Source organism: Esox lucius, chromosome 5, assembly GCF_011004845.1.
Source record: "Esox lucius isolate fEsoLuc1 chromosome 5, fEsoLuc1.pri, whole genome shotgun sequence".
NCBI lineage: Eukaryota > Metazoa > Chordata > Actinopteri > Esociformes > Esocidae > Esox > Esox lucius.
The window spans coordinates 24,450,485-24,469,781 of NC_047573.1; the positions used below are offsets into that span (position 1 = coordinate 24,450,485).

Genomic DNA, 19,297 nt, shown 5'->3' on the forward strand with positions numbered 1-19,297 from the left:
TGCTGCTTGTAAAATAAAGGGAGACACAGGTAAAAGTAGGACCAGCCAGTTTACCTGGTCACCTGGCTGCAAAGTGCACTGGAATTGAGCCAGGACTGCATTCAAAATAGATTTAAAAAAGAGCAAATCTCAGAAAATATCCAAAATTGGTTCAGTGAAACATTGAGCTTGCTTACAAGACAGCCAACCCAGAAGGAAATTTAAGCCATACTCAAAACATGCATCACCAGTCATGTGTAGAGTTCGGCAACCTATCTTTGATATTTGTGGACATGAATTAGGCCCTCAGACTGAGCACATACCAAGCACCAGGCCGGGAAACAATCTAAAAACCAATGTCAGCCAAGAACATGATAGTCAAGAACACATTTTTGGCAAAATGGTCAACAACTGTACTTTTGTTGTTTTCAGTAATTCACTTTAGTTTTTTTTATTTCGCTTTCAATTAAGATCCACAATGTAACAGTCACAGAACACTGCCTATTCTGTGGCAACAGTAGGTCCCCAACTAAAATAACCAAAAGTTATTGAAATTAAAAGATCATCTTAATACACAGGTCCACATGTGCAAGATGCCCGCATGCCAATTAAAATGTGAACAAACACACGTCTTTCAATCCCTGTGGGGACCTGAGGCCTAACCCTAAGCAAGAAATTCCTGTTCGCCATTCCCTAGCTCTAAACTTAATAAACTAAACCTAATCTAAAATTATGCATAAACATCACTGAGCCCTAAGGCCTAACTGGTAATAAACTAAACCTAAAACTAACTCCAATTCCAAGCCCAGTTGAAACAATTCCAGGTCCCCACATGAACAGACAGGCAAGAAACACACACTTCAAGATGGCATTCTCAAAAATATAGAGGGTCCCAATTTGTATGTGAAAGCCAAGCGGAGGTAAACTTTCTCATTATGATCATTTTGCAGTGTTAATTTGCAGAGGGGGGAAGATATACTTTTAGAATAATTAAATAAGAATGACAGCAAAATTAATCAGATGTTTTAACAGTACAGATTTTCTTTTGAATAAAAAGAATGCATTGTAGACTTGAGTGTATTTGTCATCAGTCTAATACAACAGAGTATTTTCTCTTCATGCACAGTAAGACAATGCTTCCTTGTCAAGTCTTATCGAGCAAGCCACAGCTTTAGGAAAAAAAAAACATTCTTCAAATTAGAAATTTGTACATAAATAAATTCTTCTAAAGTATTGTAGCAAAACCCAACAAACATATAGCTACTATTTTACTGCATCTATCTGTAAGAGGGAGGCTTTTGTATTTGGCAAATAAGGTCAAAAAATCTCAGTGGCGAGGCAAGTCCTAAGTTCTGCAGAACTTCTTTTGGGACTTCCAACAGTTCCAACAGCTGCCAGGTGTTAAGCTAGATGTGCCCGCTCAGTGTCTGTTTCTGGTTTAGCTCACAGCAGCGGGTTCATCTGTAGCCACTGTTCTGTGTTTCAGGGATGTCTGACCAACACATTCAGGCTTTTTGAATACACCCCCACCATGTTCCCTGATGCACTTCGGTCTCCAACCAGCACCAACCTTTTACAAATGTGAAATGTTCAATGAAATTTTTACCACGTTTTGGATCTCTTTTCCTTAGGAAAGACTGCTTATTAAAAATAAAACCATGTAGTCTCCTGAACACATTGAGAATACATGTGGAAAAGTCTTAGTTTTGAACAGTTCTATTGGCATATCCTAAACTGATAAAAGCACCCATATAGTTGTAGCAGCTCTTGTGGGAATTGTCATGTTGAGCAGAGGGAAACTTCCTGAAGATTCTAGCGGGCTGGGGGGGTGGTCAGAACAGAGAGAAAGACCTTGGACACAGGACTCCATTTTGACTGAAGATAATTACAGATGGTGAATACGACATGACTAACGGGGGGGGGGGGGGGGGGGGGGGGGCTTAGGAGGGCAGAGGGCCCAGGGAGATTGGGGTAGAAAATAAGTAAAATGGATGCATTGTCGGTCAAGTGTGTTTATATGGTTTTGTTTAAAGGTTTGGTCTTAAAGGCTGGCCTGGGTGGTGCGGGTGGTTCAGTTTGGACCCCAGTCATTTTTGTCGGGCGAAAGCTCTGTAGATGGCGAAGCCTAGGACTGTGACTACCGCGGCTCCTAGTGTTACTCTCAGCCAGAAGGAGGTGTTGCTCATGTCGGAGCCGTTCAGGTGTCTGTAGGGGGAGACAAAGGCAAAAACAAAACGACACAACGTCACCAACCACAGAGCCTCAAAACGACTGGCAATTCCACTTTTACCACCAAGCATCGAGTACAGATGAGAAGGGGAGTGATAACGGGGGTAGCGTCGGTCAGGGTCCAAACACATACGGGAACATGGCGGCCCAGGCCAGCTTGGCGAAGGTGTTCCTGCTGGCCGAGTCCAGGGACAGGCTGGAGAAGGGGAGCGGCGGGGGCAGCCGGTGTTTGTAGCAGAACTCGGCCGGGGTCATGCCGTGGAGCTGCCTCACCTCCGGGAGGTCGGCCTTGGAGGCCACCAGCACACAGGGAATACTGCTGTCCATGTAGTGTTGCTGCGAATCACACAGAGATGCACGTGGGTGAAGACAAAAGGTGGTGTGGGGAAGGAAAAAAAAACATAAAAAGGGAGGGAGGGAGGGAGGGAGGAAAAGGAAAGAGATTCTCAGGGAAAAACTGAGATCTTAAACGGACAAGATGCTATTCACCTTGTAGATGCTGGCGCAGTAGTCGAACGAGTGGGGGTCGCTGGTGTCGTACATGAGACAGGCTACGTCGCACGCAGCGTCCGACGCCTTTAGGAACTCCGTCTCCACGTCCACCTCAAAGAGCTGCCAGGGGAAGACCAGAGGCGGGAGGTGAAGCAAACAAACTCTACCAAAGGTCGGGGGTGTGAGAGTGGAGGTCAGAAATGAGCTACTCACAATGAGGAACTTCTCCTGGTTGCTGACTTGGACAGTGTTTATGGTATAGAAGGAGAAGGCACCGGGGGAACGCTCCTCTCTCTGAAACACAACGACAGTCACCCTCACCAGTAACCATGATAGGTTTTCCCACATAATGTCTAGACACATACAGAGAAAGCGGAAAGAAAAGCTCGACACCCACTATAACTGAAGTTGTAAACGGTAGCTTCAGGAATTAGTGACTTTACGCCTCTTCATCCTAAACCAAATCTATGACAGTGAAACGTTCGTACCACAAAGTTTCGGCCAAGGAAGGCCTGCAGGAAGGCAGACTTTCCAGTTCCCCGCGGTCCAATCACCTTACAGAGGAACACGGACCGCTGAGTCTGGCCCTTCTGCAAATCCACAGCCTTCTCCCGCGTCACTGCAGAGACACAAATTAACACACACACCCAGACACACAGGCAGGCAGACACACACACACCCAGACACACAGGCAGGCAGACACACAGGCAGGCAGACACACAGGCAGGCAGGCAGGCAGACACACAGGCAGGCAGGCAGGCATACAGGCAGGCAGGCAGACACAGGCAGGCAGGCAGGCAGGCAGGCAAACAGGCAGGCAGGCAGGCACACAGGCAGGCAGGCAGACACACAGGCAGGCAGGCAGACACACAGGCAGGCAGGCAGACACACAGGCAGGCAGGCAGACACACAGGCAGGCAGGCAGGCAGACACACAGGCAGGCAGGCAGGCAGGCAGACACACAGGCAGGCAGGCAGGCAGGCAGACACACAGGCAGGCAGGCAGGCAGGCAGACACACAGGCAGGCAGACACACAGGCAGGCAGGCAGGCAGACACACAGGCAGGCAGGCAGGCAGACACACAGGCAGGCAGGCAGGCAGGCAGACACACAGGCAGGCAGGCAGGCAGACAGACACACAGGCAGGCAGGCAGGCAGACACACAGGCAGGCAGACACACAGGCAGGCAGACACAAATAGGTAAGCATTAAATAATACCACTTTCAAAGCATTTACAAGCCCTTGGTGTGGAATGAATAATCTAATCTAAGATGGCAAGCAACATAACTGAGGGTTCTAGAATAATTTGAGTTTTTGTCCCTCGGTCACATTCATAGCTAAACCCACACATGTTAGTGACCTGGGCCATGTGACAGCATTAGCATCACGTCACCCGGCTCTAATCCTGCTACAGTGTGCAGCCACGCCCTTGGGTCGCGGGCACGCTTGACCTTTCAGTCATTAAACGTCCTCAGAACTGAGGCATACAAACTGTACACAATTGTGCCTTAAGGGCCCGCACTTCTACCAGATTATAGTTCTAATCCACAGTAATTGAGGGTTACTACAGCACTAAGATTATAGGTTCCAGTTAACGTGCAGCCCGTCATTTTAGGGAGGCTACTTGCAGGATAAAAGATGTGTTTTGACCTGTGACCGCAGTGGTTTGGGAGTCCTGCTCAGTGAGGATGGGGTAGCCCAGATGTCCCAAGTGCTCTAGGCAGCGGTGGATGTCAAGATATGCTGAAAGCCTGTGTGCAGAAGAAGTTGCATTAGTGAAGACGGAGGAGAGCCAGGGAGAAACACTCAACGTCTTAAGCGTAATACAATTAGGTACACTGACCGGCTTAATAGGCGATGGCCAATTGTATTCACGCCAGAATCTATTGACACAATATTGACCTGTGAGGTAATCTGAAACAACTCAGCCGTGTGTAATGCGTTTTCAATGGTTCACTCCAGGCTTTTATCTTCTCATGCGGATGCTTTCAGCACACACCAACCGCAGTCACCAGGTCTTCTCAGCAGTACAGTAACGTTTCTCCATATCAGATGTTTCTCGATATTACAATTGTTTTTGAGTCAGATCAAATACATTCAATCGGTTGTTCTAAACACGAATGATGCAGATTCATTTTGTATGATTCCATTAGTTCACCCAATGTCTTGTTCTTATTCGTTGGAATAACAAAACTTTAGTAGAAAAACCACGAGCAGCTCTACTGCTTACGCTGACATTCCAGACAGAACGACCCCCATATCTGACAGGCACCTTGACTGAGACACGTGGGCAAAGACATACAGAGACAGCGGCCAAGAGAGGCAGCATCGATACTCACATCCATTTACACATGTAGCCATGATTAGAGATGTATCCCTGCTCTGTAGTTGAGACCGTTGTGTAGACGTCGTCACCCCAGGGCATGTAGGGAAACACGCTGAAGAGATTCTTCAGCTCCGCAGGAGAGAGGGCAGAGTCTTTATCCTGGAGTAACAACAAATAAAAGTAGAGGTCAAACACACCATTCATTCATAAACCTTTCACTTTTACTACGTACAGTACCCAGTCAAAATCTGGACACAGCTACTCAATCAAGCTACTAAATTTTTTTTAAAATATTTACCACAACATTTGTCTTGATGACAGCTTGGCTAGTAAAAATAGAGAAATCCCCTGAAAATAGTACGCGTTCAAACTTTTTACTGGTAATGTATACATAATGCATTCACTGCACATCTATAAATATTTCAATGTGTTAACAGGTCCCAAATGCATCATCAAAAGTTATCTATATATCAAAAATATCTTTATCTATAGCGCATTCAAGTGATGCTATGAAGTAATTCATATTTAGATATCCATATCTATTGCACACTGATGTCATGCAATGCAAGAGGTCATATTTAGGTATTAACAGATGCATCGTTTGAATAGAGGTATAACTTCGTGGTCAAATGTGCTTCTGCCTTAACAGCGAATATAGTGTGCCTCAAGGCCAAACCATGCTTTGAAAGTAAATGCTTATGAACTGAATAGCCTGCCGCACCAGCCCCATTTCCAGCCAGTATACACCTTTTTCTCAATGACAACAATGGTACTTCAAAAAACCCAGAGTTTTGAATGCTCACGGAAAACATTTGTATAAAAGTGGGTAGTTGAGGAACATATTTTAACTATTTTGTTGTAACCCAATAACAGGCTTAAGTTGATCTAACTGGTCTTTTACACTCACATGAATGGCCGACGTATAAATATTAAGTCAAATATTAATATAACGTTAGCACAAATCAATTCTACTGCTGCATTTTGTAGGACATTTCTTCAATCTATTCATGAAGATCTATATTCAAATCACAAATTCAGACTCAGCAATAACCATTGTACCGAGGAAAACATACTAACACTGCCACATTTCTCATACTAACACTGCGCCAGACTCAAACCAACAACCTAAAACCAACAATGTAAAATGTACTAACATGGTGGAAAGGCTAGGATGTCCCACAGTTCACTAACATCATCATATTTTGCGGAAAGGGAGAGGTCAGCAAGAAGTGACATTTCCCTGACCTCTCACCTCAGACTGTCTTGACTGCTGTGTGTAGCCAAAATGGATTACTAGGTCTGTGGACTCCACCTGCTCAGGTTGTAGATCTAGATTCAGCCTGAACACTCCTGCTGTCCCCTGGCCCAGCGCGCCTGCATTATTCACCCTCCGGCCACCTAAATGTTTAAATGTACTAACGAACGACGTGGCCTTTAAAAGGTTGAAAGTGAAAGAAAATAAAAAAGGACCATGGCTGCATAAAATTCATCCACTGAACGTTGGTGTGCGTGTTATAGTGCGGGATGTTGCCAAAACAATTTAAAAACAAAATGTACCCAAAAGATCCAACACTGCGGGGAATCTTCAGAGAAGAATGACATCACAGCGTATATCTATGTACATACCTAAATAAGCTTTTGCATAGCATGGCGTTAAGGCACTACAGATATGTTGGGGATACATTTATTTAACATTGAAGAAGGACAGGTTCCTGAAATGCTTAAAGATTAGTAATACTATTTCATGCATTATTTATATGTAGTCACTGTTAATCATAAACCAATGACAGCCAAAGCTGTTTGGGTGAGGGTTCAATTTAAAGAGCCAGCGTAAATCTACACAGCAAACCAATAATTGGTTTAGAAGACATAAGACTCACAACCCCTTCTAGCCTTTTGAAACAAACAGAGCAGCGCATACCTCCCCATCTAGTGTTGGGCGATGGGAACACATAATTGTCTATTGATGTTACACAAGTATTTTTTTGCTATGCAAAACTGAAAAATCTGTTGACTTTGAGTTATCGAATATGGAGCTTAAACTGCTTTTAGAAATTTTAGAAACGTTCCCATGACAAGTTAAACTTGGCACAGAAGCCTAATGGTAATTTAAGTCAATTATTTTTGCATACGCTTGAAAATTAGGTAACTGAACAAAAATCAATGATGGATATATAGAGGGATTAGTGCGGAATTTACGGTACTTGGATGGTGCTGAGAAAGGGGGAGAGGGATTTGTGTTTCTGAACTTAAAAGATGATTGAAATGCCAAATGAACAAGGGATGGAGGTTCAGAAACAATGAGGGTCTGGGGGAGGGAGAGAAAGGGATTCAATGTTTTTGAAATACATTTTGTATATGAAATTTTTTTTTACTCAGTTTGAATTTAATGAGTAACAAATTGCAATAATAAATAGTAACATGATTATTATCTTGCCTTTTGATAGTTACAAGGAGAAAGGTTAGTTATTAATAAACTAAATATTTACATTTACAAATATTTAATAATTTAATAATTTCTGCAGCTTTAAAAACAAGTTAACTAAGTTGCGTTAATACACGTTATTCCTGCCAATTAATCCCTATGCAAGACCCTCCCATGGTTAAAAAAAAAGATTACAATGTGTATGAACAATGTCTCCAAACAACGCCCAGCCCTACCAGCTCCACACAAAAAACATTTTGATTGGCTATTTGTCTCAGACCAGGTGGGGGTGTCAGGTGACCAGAGTGCACCTTTAACACTTAAAATAAACTAGGGGTTGTATTCTCTTTACGTTCCAAGAAATTACAAAACACTATCATACAAATCTAATATATATGCTCTAAAAAGTCAAGTATTTACTATAACAACAAATGAACACATCCTGCACGCTGGCTAAATATGCTGTCACTCACCTCGTCGTATTTGTCAAACAGCCTCTGGAGAAATTGGTGACCCAGATGATTAAGCTCTGTGGTGCAACCCAAAGGCACCCGTAGCCTGGCAACACACAACAAACACTGCCATATAAATACCTGGGCATTCTCTCCACTAACAACACATCAGAGGCTAGTGGTCAAATGCAGAGATAACGGACAATATATCACTCTAGCCGAGTGAAGTTAAACCATGCAACAGGATGTTTTCTGGCACTGACCGACACAGGAAAAGTGTGACGACCCTTCACCAATGTCACACGACATAACGGGGGGGGGGGAAACCAACTTTCACTACAGCCTGAGGGGCTCAGAAAAACATGCAGTAATAAAGCAAGACAGCGTACTGCGGGTAAAGGTAGTCATCCATCAGCTCCAGTGAGTCGTTGTAACCAAATTTCCTCAGGATGGTCCACGTGGTCTCGTGTCGACCCCTCTGGATGAATAACGTGTTGAGGAACAGGAAGCCTGGTCAAAGACAATACCAGTACAATAAACTCTGTTGTATAACAGCCATGTTTGTTGTAGCTACATCATATCACATGTTCAATACCGTTTCAATACGGTCTCGAGCAACACTGAATTCATTCAAGGCTAAGCTGTATCACGATAGGTTGACTACGTACCGTTCAGTGTAAGGCCGTTATCCTGTACGCCGTCACTTGTGTTCTTCCAGACCACAGTCTTCACATCCTCCAGAGCTTGAGGGGCAAGAGGGTTTCCGAAGCAAGATTTCTGAGGGGAAAAAAACATGCATTCAGTTGAAACATTACCCAACTTTTCTGCAATTGTTTATTCTATTTGCATTTGAGCCATTCAATTACCAAAACGTTACTTAAATAGTGGCTAAATAACCAAACAATTAATTCCCCAAGTATACTCCAGATGACAGATTGAAATATTAACCTAGATGACAGAATGATGACAGAACTACAATTATTCTAAAACAGCATGGGGGGCACAGGTTTAGTCATAGTCCTAAATAAAAAAAAGTATGTTCAGTGTAAATCCTAGAAAAAATTACTGAGAACCAGTCTACATACTTTAAAGCAAGGTGGGGCCGGCATTATGTTTATGGGTATGCTTGTCATTGGCAAAGATTAGGGATTCTTTTGTTGTTGCTGATAAGCAGAACAGAGCTAAGAGCAGGCAAACCCACAGAGGAAAAGCTTATTCTTCCAACAGACAATGGAAGAGGAATTCACCTTTCAGAAGGACAACAACTTAAGCTACAAAACAAAATTTTCACTGGAGTTAATAAGCAGGACAACACTGAATGTTCCTGAGTGGCCTAGTTACAGTTTGACCTACACTGGCTTAACAATCCAGGCAAGACTTTCCCCTGAGTCTAACACTGACTCAGGGGAAATTGAATACTAAAAAAATCAAATACTGGGTAATGGTAATTATTTTGGTAAAAAATATTAAAATAAACTCCTTATCAAAAACCCAATTTGTGATAACAACATTCTAAATTGAGAACACATACAAATACATATTTTCATTGTAATTGAACAAAAACTCAAAAACGCAAAATAGTGAACCTCTTCATTTAATGTCCTGTGGCACCTCCATTAAGCTTGGAGTAAATGTCTCCTATAATCACTAATCAGTTACTGACATCTTTTGGGAGAGATTGTTTGCCTAGTCCGTCTCAAAGAACTCGGTCACTGTAGTGAGGTTTGAGAGGTGTCTGCCACATACTTCCAGCTTCAGGTCCGGTAGAATTTCAAGCGGATTAAGGTCATGACTCGGCCAATCCAAAACACAATACTTTCTCCTGAGCAACTCTTTGGTAGATTTGCTTGAATGCATCAAGTCATTGTCTTGTTGGAAGACCCATTTTTGGCCCTTGACTGACAGCCAAACATTCTGTTCAAGACTCTTGGCATTTCATTTCAGTGTTCTTATTGTTGAAGCAACATAACCAGAGATGCAGCAAAGGAGGTCTGCAAGTCTCCAGATGTTATGTTTGGGTTTGCATTTACCTGATTTATAATTTTTCTTGTGGCTCTTGGGGATATTTTGGAAGGGGGTCCTCTTCTAGGCTAAATTGCTGTCATGTAAAATGTTCAAACTTTTGCAAATGATTTGCCTCTCAGTAGACAGCTGTAGGCTAAATTATTTTACATAGTTGGTATTGATTAAAAAATATTTCATGGTGAAATCAAAAACAAATGTTTAATTGCACAAGGGGTTCAAATACTTTCAAGCAGCACCATATATAGTTCATTCATTTGTTTTTATTTAGGTTTAATTAAACATTCTTCAGGGAATTTGAATTTTTAAAAGGAAAGACTGTGGATTTTATTTTTCTAAAGAGCAGTGGACCGGATTCGAACCCTATCTGCAGGATTACATGAGCAACAGAGGCATTGGCACAGACCCCTGAATCATTCAAGACCACAGTTATTCATTCCATTTTAATTCAATTGCAATACAACAAAATGTGGAAAATATAGAGGGGGTTGAACCATGGAGGGTGATCATGTATGAATGTGTGTATGGGAGGTGGATATATGATGTGTTTCTTTGAGTTTCACCTGGAAGCAGTTGAGTTCAGCGTCACTGAGGATGCGGTCATGGTCCTGGTCTGAGATGCTAAAGATTCGGCTGAGCGCTCGGACACACATTGGTTTCAACTGTAACAACAGAACACATACTCAGTTACAGATTAACTTCCACCAAGAAATAATCCACACAAAAAAAACTGAGGATTCCACAGGTATCAGCGAAAGCAATCCCCAAGCCTAAAATGGCTGACCTGTTTGTCTTCCGGGTCGTAGAGGGGAGCGGTCGGGTGGAGCACTGCCTTCTGAGCGTAGTAGAACAGTTCTGAGATATTCTTCAGGTTCTTGGCAGAACACTTGGGAGGGGAAAGTCAAAACGATAGGTATGCCTAATCACAGACTTGTTCAAACAAGACTAATTACTGCTTGCATCAGACTGGTGAGTTAGTCGGTTAAAAATCACACCATTACATGTACGTGAGCGAGTAAGAGAGTAGGCGGTCAGCTGAAGAGGGAAGGGTGTGCTCGAGAGTTGAGCCTCACCTCCACACAGGTCTCAATCTCAGAGAACTGGTTCATGATAGGCAGAATCGTCTCCATTGAGCTCCCAGAGCACAGGTCCGATTTATTCCCCACTAGGATTATAGGAACTCTGTGACATGAGGAATGAATGTTTGCATCAAAAGATATGTAATGTTTTATGACAGAAAGGCAAGAGGCCGGTTGAAGCAATTACACAACACACAAAAACATTAGAATACAAGCACACGTCATAAAAAATAAATCCACATACTTGTTTCCCTTCTCGGCTTCACCGTTTACCAAGGGGATCCATTTTGTTCGGATCTGAAAGTTGAGTCGGGTAGCAAATTATATTAAACCATCCATAAAAGATAATTATATTATACAAATATTTTATATTATACTAATCATGACAAAGGCTTTCATAGTGGTTTCATTCAAAAGAAAATAGCACCATAATTAAAAAAGGAAAAGGTGCGACAGTTGATACCTTGTCTATGGTTTCCTCCTGGGTGACGTCATACACCACACACACCACATTGGCCTGCATTAAGAAATCACGGTTGAAATGCAGGTACTTCGTAATTAATTAATGTAATTAATTCACCCAATAGTATATTAGTAAGGTACAATTGTGCAAGATTCATCACACTTATAAAGATGAGAACAGATGGTGGATAGGGGGGAGTCGCCCCAAGACACTAATCTAGGTTCAGGATTGGGGAGGGGAATTTGATATGGGTGCCTTTTTACACTACAATATATTTCCCAAAATGTTTCTCAGAATACTTTAAACTCGTGGAAATTTCACTTACGTGTCGGTATCTTTTCAAGATAGCACATGCTACTTTCTCCAACTACAACCTCCTTTGAGTTTAGCGTTGTGAACACACACACACACATTTAAAAATAAAAATGGCTTACGTCTAATCACTTCCAATTGACATATTTAGGAGTCGATGTCGTTTCTGCTACGTTAACGTTACGGAATTAAATACATCCTGACCATGGGCATTGCGGTTGATGCCGTGGTTAAAATGCATCACTGATCGAACTTGTTAAGAAAACATCTGCACAAGCAGATGAGATTCGTACAGGAACACAACAACTGATTAGACTGAAGTGTCTGTTGTTTCAGGAGCATTTTCTTTATTCTATTAGCCAAGGACATTTGTCGGGACAGACAAAAACTAAAAAAGGACTGTTGCCATAAAACTAAATTGCTCTAAGAACATGGTAATGTCAATTATTCTAATGTTTGGTCTAAAAATCCATAAGTTAGTTATGACGTATGCTTCATGAGAATGGACGCAGCTGTAGCGGCAGACAGATCTGTTTATTATCCTGGGAGATGAATACGTTTCTCTGCACACAATACGCCTCCATACCTCCGCATGTGAGAGTCGAGGGTATCGGAGTTGGAGAAAGAAAATGGCAAGTAACCTAATGTTACCATTCGATTGTGTAGCTAAATATAATTTTCATCTGAGGAAACTCATACGTGGTTGGTCAAATTGCTGCACATATAGGTCCCCAACGAGCCCAGATCCTCGCTCAGCTTTTCTGTACATGCAGATAAGAAATGTGAACAGAAATGTGATGTAAACTATGAAACATAAGGTACAGTTATATCATATTTAAAAATCCAGATAGACACAGCAGCATCATCTAGATTTGCTCGCTTGTCGGTGTACCAGGAAGATTTTCCAGCATTTCTTCAAGTCTGAATTGCTGGAAATTATTGCCATAGACATATGTTCATTCAATCTATGCAATGCAATGCATTCACACACACGATAATTAAAAGTGTTAATTAATGGGGCTTGCAAAGCAAGTTTCAAACGTCAAACTATTTATTTATCTTGTTATTATTTAGCACACTACTCCTCCCACAGCATTTAAGCTAAAGAAATTGTTCAAACTTTAAACGTTCAGAGCGTTCATGACAGACTTTTTTTTAAGAACTTTTATTACACTATTAAAACTCCATTGACTTGAATGGGATATTGCCAAAGGAATTTCTTTGTTAACATTAATAAGAAACTAACAGTACTTCTTTCATTCGAACAATTCAAGCTACTGAAACCAAACCAAGTTTGTTTCACATACAGTGCTACTTGAAAGTATTTGAACTTCTTGTGCAATTATTTTGGTGTTCGCCATGTAATTTGTATTTATTCAGAACTAGCCTTTTTTATCTGGCATAGCAGGTTTATAGTTACCAATTCTATATGTTGTTTTAGAGGAAATCATGCGTGTAGCAGCAAAATAAAAAATAAAGAAAAAAGTGAACTTGAAGATTTTTTTGGTTTAATCACATAGGTAAGTCGAATCAAGTGGGTAATAAACTGAGTACCAAATGAACCAATGAAATTAGGGATCTTTTGGAAAGCGTTTGGGCAGGACTGATAAATAGACATGGGAAATCTAGTGAGTTTGGTATTACCTAGACAGTGGTATGAAAAATGCATCATGTCTTGAGGAAAGGAGATCTCAAAGGACATCAGGAAAACGGTAGTGAGAGAACATCCACTGTGAGGCAAATCATTTACAAATAGAGAACATTTAACATGACAGCAATTTGGCCTAGAAGTTGACCCCCTTCCAAAATATCCCCGAGAAAAATTATAAATAAGGTAAATGCCAACCGAAACCTAACATGTGGATATTTGCAGACTTCCCTTGCTGCAACTCAGGTTAATGAGCATGCAACAATTAGAACAACACTGAATCGAAACAGCATTCATGGGAGGATTGCTAGGAAAAGGCTCTGCTGTCAAAAAAAACAAAACTGACTATCTTAACTTGGACAAACCTGACAGACTTTACATCATTTTGATGATGTCCTTTATTTGGAATAGCTTTATAACAAACTGGGGTTCAGATTAGGATTTTACACAAAAATCATACCTGGGGTTTGCATACTTTCAAGCAGGCACTGTATTTAAGCTATCCCAACTTATAATTTTTAAAGGTGTTTTGACTACGACAATTGAAATCTGCATAGTTATTCTATCACCTTTTCACCATTATGAATTGAAAATGGAGGAATCTCCATTAATCAAAAGGAATTTAAGATTGATGTAACCAATGATTACTGACATAATAGAAGAAGGTGTGAAGCGGTGGGGATGAGAATCAGTACCTCCAAATCCGAGGCCATGGTCCTCAGTCGAAATAGGTGAGTGCCTGCCTCAAGTGGAGGAGTTTAAGTATCTAGGGGTCTTGTTCACGAGTGAGGGAAGGGAGATTGACAGACGGATCAGTGCAGCTTCTGCAGTAATGTGGTCGATGTATCGGTCTGTTACCGGTCAATCTACGTTCCTACTCTCACCTATGGTCATGAGCTTTGGGTCATGACCGAAAGGACAAGATCCCGGATACAGGCGGCCAAAATGAGCTTTCTCCGCAGGGTGGCTGGGTGATCCCTTAGAGATAGGGTGAGAAGCTCGGTCACCCAGGAGGAGCTCAGAGTAGAGCCGCTGCTCCTCCACATCGAGAGGGGTCAGCTGAGGTGGCTTGGGCATCTGTTTCGAATGCCTCCGGGGAAGACCTAGGACACGCTGGAGGGACTATGTCTCCCGGCTGGCCTGGGAACGCCTCGGTGTCCCCCCGGAAGAGCTGGAGGAAGTGTCTAGGGAGAGGGAAGTCTGGGCATCCCTGCTTAGACTGCTGCCCCCGCGACCCGGCCCCGGATAAGCAGAAGATGATGATGATGGATAGAAGAAGGTCGTCCTGGGTGATCTCCTTCCAGACCTGGATCAGGGCATCAGTGAGCTCCTGGACAGTTTGTGTCACGACTTGGCGGCGTCAGATGCACCGATACATATGCACCCTGAGGTTCTCAATTGGATTCAGGTCTGGGGAACACGAGGGCCAGTCAATGGCATCAATGTCTTCGTCGTCCAGGAAATGCCTACACTCTCTGGCCATATGAGGTCAGAAAATGGCCAGCATCAGGAGGAAACCAGGGCCCACTGCACCAGCATAAAGTCTGACAATGGGTCTGTGTGAACCTCCAAGGATATGCCTCCCCAGACCATGGCTGAACCACCGCCAAAACGGTCATGCTGGATGATGTTGCAGGCAGCACTACGTTCACCACGTCGGTCACATGGGCTCAGCGTGAACCGGCCCTCACCTGTGAAGAGAACAAAGTGCCAGTGCTGGGCTGTGAGCACAGGTCACACTAGAGGACACAGGGCCCTCATGGGGTCTGTTTCAGACAGTCTGGTCAGAAACATGTACACCAGCAGCCCGCTGGAGGTAATTTTGTAGGGCTCTGGCAGTGCTCCTCCTGTTCCTCCTCACACAAAGGAGCAGATACAAGTCCTGCTGTTGGGTTGATGCCCTTCTACGGCCCTGTCCACCTCTCCTTGAGTAACAGCCCATCTCCTGGAATCTCCTCCATGTGCTTGAGACACAGAAAACCTTCTTGCAATAGCATGTATGGATGTGCCATCCTGGAGGAGCTGGACTACCTGCGCAAACCTGAACGGGCTGCAGGTACTGCCTCATGTTACCAGTAGTGACAAGGTCACTAGCAAAACGCAAAACTAGAAAATAACCAGTCAGGAAGAATAAGGAAAGAGCAATTGTCTGTGGCCACCACCCACAAAACCATTCCCATTTTAGGGGTTGTCTTGCTGTTGCCTCTCCAGTGCACCTGTTGTCACTTTCATTTGCACCAAAACAGGTGACACTGACACATAATTGCTTATGCTTCCTAACTGGAAAGATTGATATCCCTGAAGTTTAATCTACATGTTGTATTACTCTGATGATTACATGTTCCCTTAATTTTTTTGAGCAGTGTATAATGGTCGACCAATCGTGTTCCGGTTATCATGATGCATCACGCGGCTGCTAAACTAATTATCACAAAATCCCATTGAAAAACACTGACAATGTACAGTGGATATAAAAAAAGTCTACACACCCCTGTTAAAATGCCAGGTTTTTTCGATGTCAAAGAATGAGACAAAGATAAATCATGTCAGAACATTTTCCACTTTTAATGGGACCTATAATGTGAACAATTCAATTGAAAAACCAACGGAAATCTTCAAGGGGGAAAAATGACAAATAAATACAATAACCTATCCACTGTACATGTAACAAAACCAATGCCAGTTAATAGGGACTTGCAGTTTAGATTCCCCTCCCCCAATGAAACTGCACTTGTTCTTATCAGCATCTCATGCTTCTTATCCCATCTCTTGCTTTGCTTCTCATCCCCCCCCCAGTTAGCTACCCTTCATTGAAAATTAATATGGCTCAATTGTTTCAGCACTCGCATCGGAAGCAGTCCAAACGCAGCTTAATAAGGCACAATGTCTCTCGTATACGCTCTATATCTATAGTGTAAAAAGGCCCTTAGATCTGTACCTAGGGGGAACTTCCCAGCTGATTGTTTAGCCAAGGAGGAGCTTGGACAACACTGAGAACTAGCTTTACCTTGACAATCTCCTCTCTGAGGACGTCATCCGTCTGCTCCGTTTCTGTAGGGCCAGATCAATGAACCTAATTTAATAAACTGACAAACAAGCCATTACACTTCTCAGCTATTGGGCAAGCTTACAGACAACATTTTCTGGCACCTAGAGAAATTCCCTTGGGTGTTTAGTTTGTCTGTAAAGAGTTAGATGCACAGGTACATACCACGACAACAGCTACAGATAGTGGTGGGCTTGGTGGTATAGGCCACAAAGTGAGCAGCACCTCACCTGAGTAATCCACTATGTGTGTGGGCACCTTCTCTGGGGTGACATCAGCAGGAATGGTGATCTCCTCAGCTCGGAGGGGCACCTGAGGGACGACAGATTTAATGATCTGAACATTACGAAGAGTTCTTAGATTACCATTATACTCCAAAATAGCAAACAGACAAATATGCTTCAAATCTGGCTTTATAACACTGCGCCAAAAAATAACTAATGAAAAGAATCAACGTGCTATTGGTGGAATTAGATACACTGTATCTGTCAAGCTACCTGAATACAGGCACGGCGTTACCTGAGAATAACTAAAAACAAAAATGAATATAAGCTTTTCATAAAATGTAGAGACACGTTTACATGATCATACGTAATACCCCCAAACCCCGCCACAGCGTCATCAGACACCAGGTGAGCTTCTTGGGCATGAGCTTCTCCAGTGGGAACATGAGCGTGAGAGGTGCGCTACACTTTCTTGTGCGTCTATCTCATGCTCATGTTCTTTTTCAGAGACCAAAAGGTGGAATGTCCGCAACAATCGTACATACGCTATCTCACAAAAGTGAGTACACCCCTCACATTTTTGTAAATATTTGAGTATATCTGTCCATGTGACATCACTGAAGAAATGACACTTTGCTACAATGTAAAGTAGTGAGTGTACAGCTTGTATAACAGTGTAAATTTGCTGTCCCCTCAAAATAACTCAACACACAGCAATGAATGTCCAAACCGCTGGCAATAAAAGTGAGTACACCCTTAGGGGTGTACTCACTTTTGTGAGATACTGTATGTATAGCTGTCCACTGGTCAAACCCCCCCCCCCCCCCCTTTCCATTTTTGGGGGATTTGGTAGGAGGAGGTAAATGGCCTATTGTGAGTTATATATTCAAATAAGCAGCGCTTATAAAATTAAAAGTAAGCAGGAGGTGAATATTGAATAAGGGTATTTTCTTAAACAAATAACACAGGCAGGTTCAAGGTTTGTGCTTACACCCAACTTAAAAGGGGTACTCTGTGTACTGCAAGTGGATAGCAAAAGCATTGTCTTTGTATGTATCAAGTGTAAAAGAATAAAAATACCACTTTTGTATGGTGAGGCTGTAGCCAGTAGATGCATGACATTTCTAAATTAGCTGTTTAGTTTGAAATTAACCAGTAGGAATGTGGAGTCATAGTTACACTTACATGCTCTGGAAACTCCTCCCCAACCAATGACATTATGAGTGAGGTTTTCCCCACCTTGGCTGTTGACAGAAGAAAAAATTAAGAGAAAGAGAGAAAACATTTAATTTGGGAGTGAAAAAACACACTTCATCTCGTTTGAGGTCATAACGTATTAGGGATATGGATCATCTCATCAGTAGACAGAGCTGGATTATATGGCTAATACTTTAGCTAGCTGAACAATAGCAGGCTATTGCTTATGTCCGAGGTCTGAATTTCGTGAAGTTTAAAGGTGAAGTGTGACCTGAGGTTTAGCTTCAAAACTAATTTCCTAAATGACTTCATTTGAGTAACCAGAGTACGTCCCCTATAAAGGTTCTCTGACATTATCATTATGTTTAGTTTCCGCTAAACACAAATCTAAACTATAATACCAGTTTATGAATAGATCCGTGGAAATACCTTCCGCCTATTAAAGAAATGTCAAGCCAAGGCAGTGTTGCACTAATGCCGTTATGGCTACAATGGGGAAGACTTGGCCAAAGTTAATACTAACTAGCTACAGTACTGTACAGTATCGAAAAACGATAGAATGAGATCAATAACATGGCCCTAGTACTAATATCCAAACAACCAACATTGTCAGCAAAACATGCGAAACAGCTAAATATAAAATCACAACATCCTCTTTAGGCAGACGTGATGGTGCAAAGGTTTACCTAGCACATGTAACCAAACATATGAATGAGAAAAGCTTTTGACAGGTAGCTGTAATTGTACTAATTGTAGCTAATTGCTAACTCGCTACTTCCTAATACTACTGTTGTTATGATCATGTGCAAAACAACACGCAAGCTTACTCCACTTATTTTTTACTGTAAAGTTAGCTAGATAGCTAAAAAAAACAAGAATGGGATGAATGCTCCCTTTTTTATATCTCTAAACACAAGTCAGATCAAAGAGATTGTGCAGACGTTTAGGAAAAGTATGTACTGTAGTTAGCCAGCTAGCTAATTACTATGAACTGTACTAGTTAGCTAACTACTAGTCAAAGTACTGTAGACAAATAACGTTAGCCGCGCAAAATATGGATATTCAAATATTGACTTACGTTCCCCCAATAACAGTATCCTGACATCTCGTTTCATGTTTCACTCCAATTTTTCAAATAGTACTTAGCTGTGTCAAATTATGCTTCCAAATTATTTCTGAAAACCTCTTTGACCCATTCCAGCTAAAGTTATTCACGCTAACTAGATACCTAGTCTACTATCAGCATCTTGTGAGCAACATTAAAGAAACACTTCCGGGTCACGAAAATTAGGAAATTTCCAAAATAAGAGACAAACGTATTACTTCGAAACTGACATAAATTGAGTTGATTAATTGTTTAAGAAAATGTATCTCTCAAAACATCGACAACAATTCAAATATGAT

General features: G+C 42.0%; 1 protein-coding gene across 1 annotated transcript; it reads right to left on the reverse strand.

Moving 5' to 3' along the window:
- Positions 1–1,912: 1,912 nt before the first annotated feature.
- Positions 1,913–19,143, reverse strand: rhot2 (ras homolog family member T2). The gene is made up of 19 exons (XM_010888839.5): positions 18,972–19,143; positions 17,882–17,940; positions 16,703–16,784; positions 16,434–16,477; positions 11,467–11,520; positions 11,248–11,300; positions 10,998–11,106; positions 10,709–10,810; positions 10,488–10,586; positions 8,571–8,679; positions 8,292–8,412; positions 7,924–8,008; positions 5,039–5,184; positions 4,350–4,450; positions 3,189–3,319; positions 2,914–2,994; positions 2,698–2,820; positions 2,342–2,544; positions 1,913–2,184 (listed from the first exon to the last, which is right to left on the reverse strand). The coding sequence occupies exons 1-19, from the start codon at positions 19,006–19,008 to the stop codon at positions 2,067–2,069; spliced, it is 1,857 nt and encodes a 618-aa protein (XP_010887141.1). The 5' UTR covers positions 19,009–19,143; the 3' UTR covers positions 1,913–2,066.
- Between the last annotated feature and the right edge of the window lie 154 nt (positions 19,144–19,297).

Bases quoted from the DNA above. Each gene is read 5' to 3' on its own strand.
- rhot2 (XM_010888839.5), bottom strand. From the start codon at position 19,008: ATGAAACGAGATGTCAGGATACTGTTATTGGGGGAAC. The intron at 10,811-10,997 runs GTGAGGCTCAAC...TCCCCTCCCAAG, and splicing joins AGATTGAGACCTGTGTGGAG to TGTTCTGCCAAGAACCTGAA. The intron at 4,451-5,038 runs GTGAGTATCGAT...TTCTGCACACAG, and splicing joins GGCTACATGTGTAAATGGAT to GCTTTCAGCATATCTTGACA.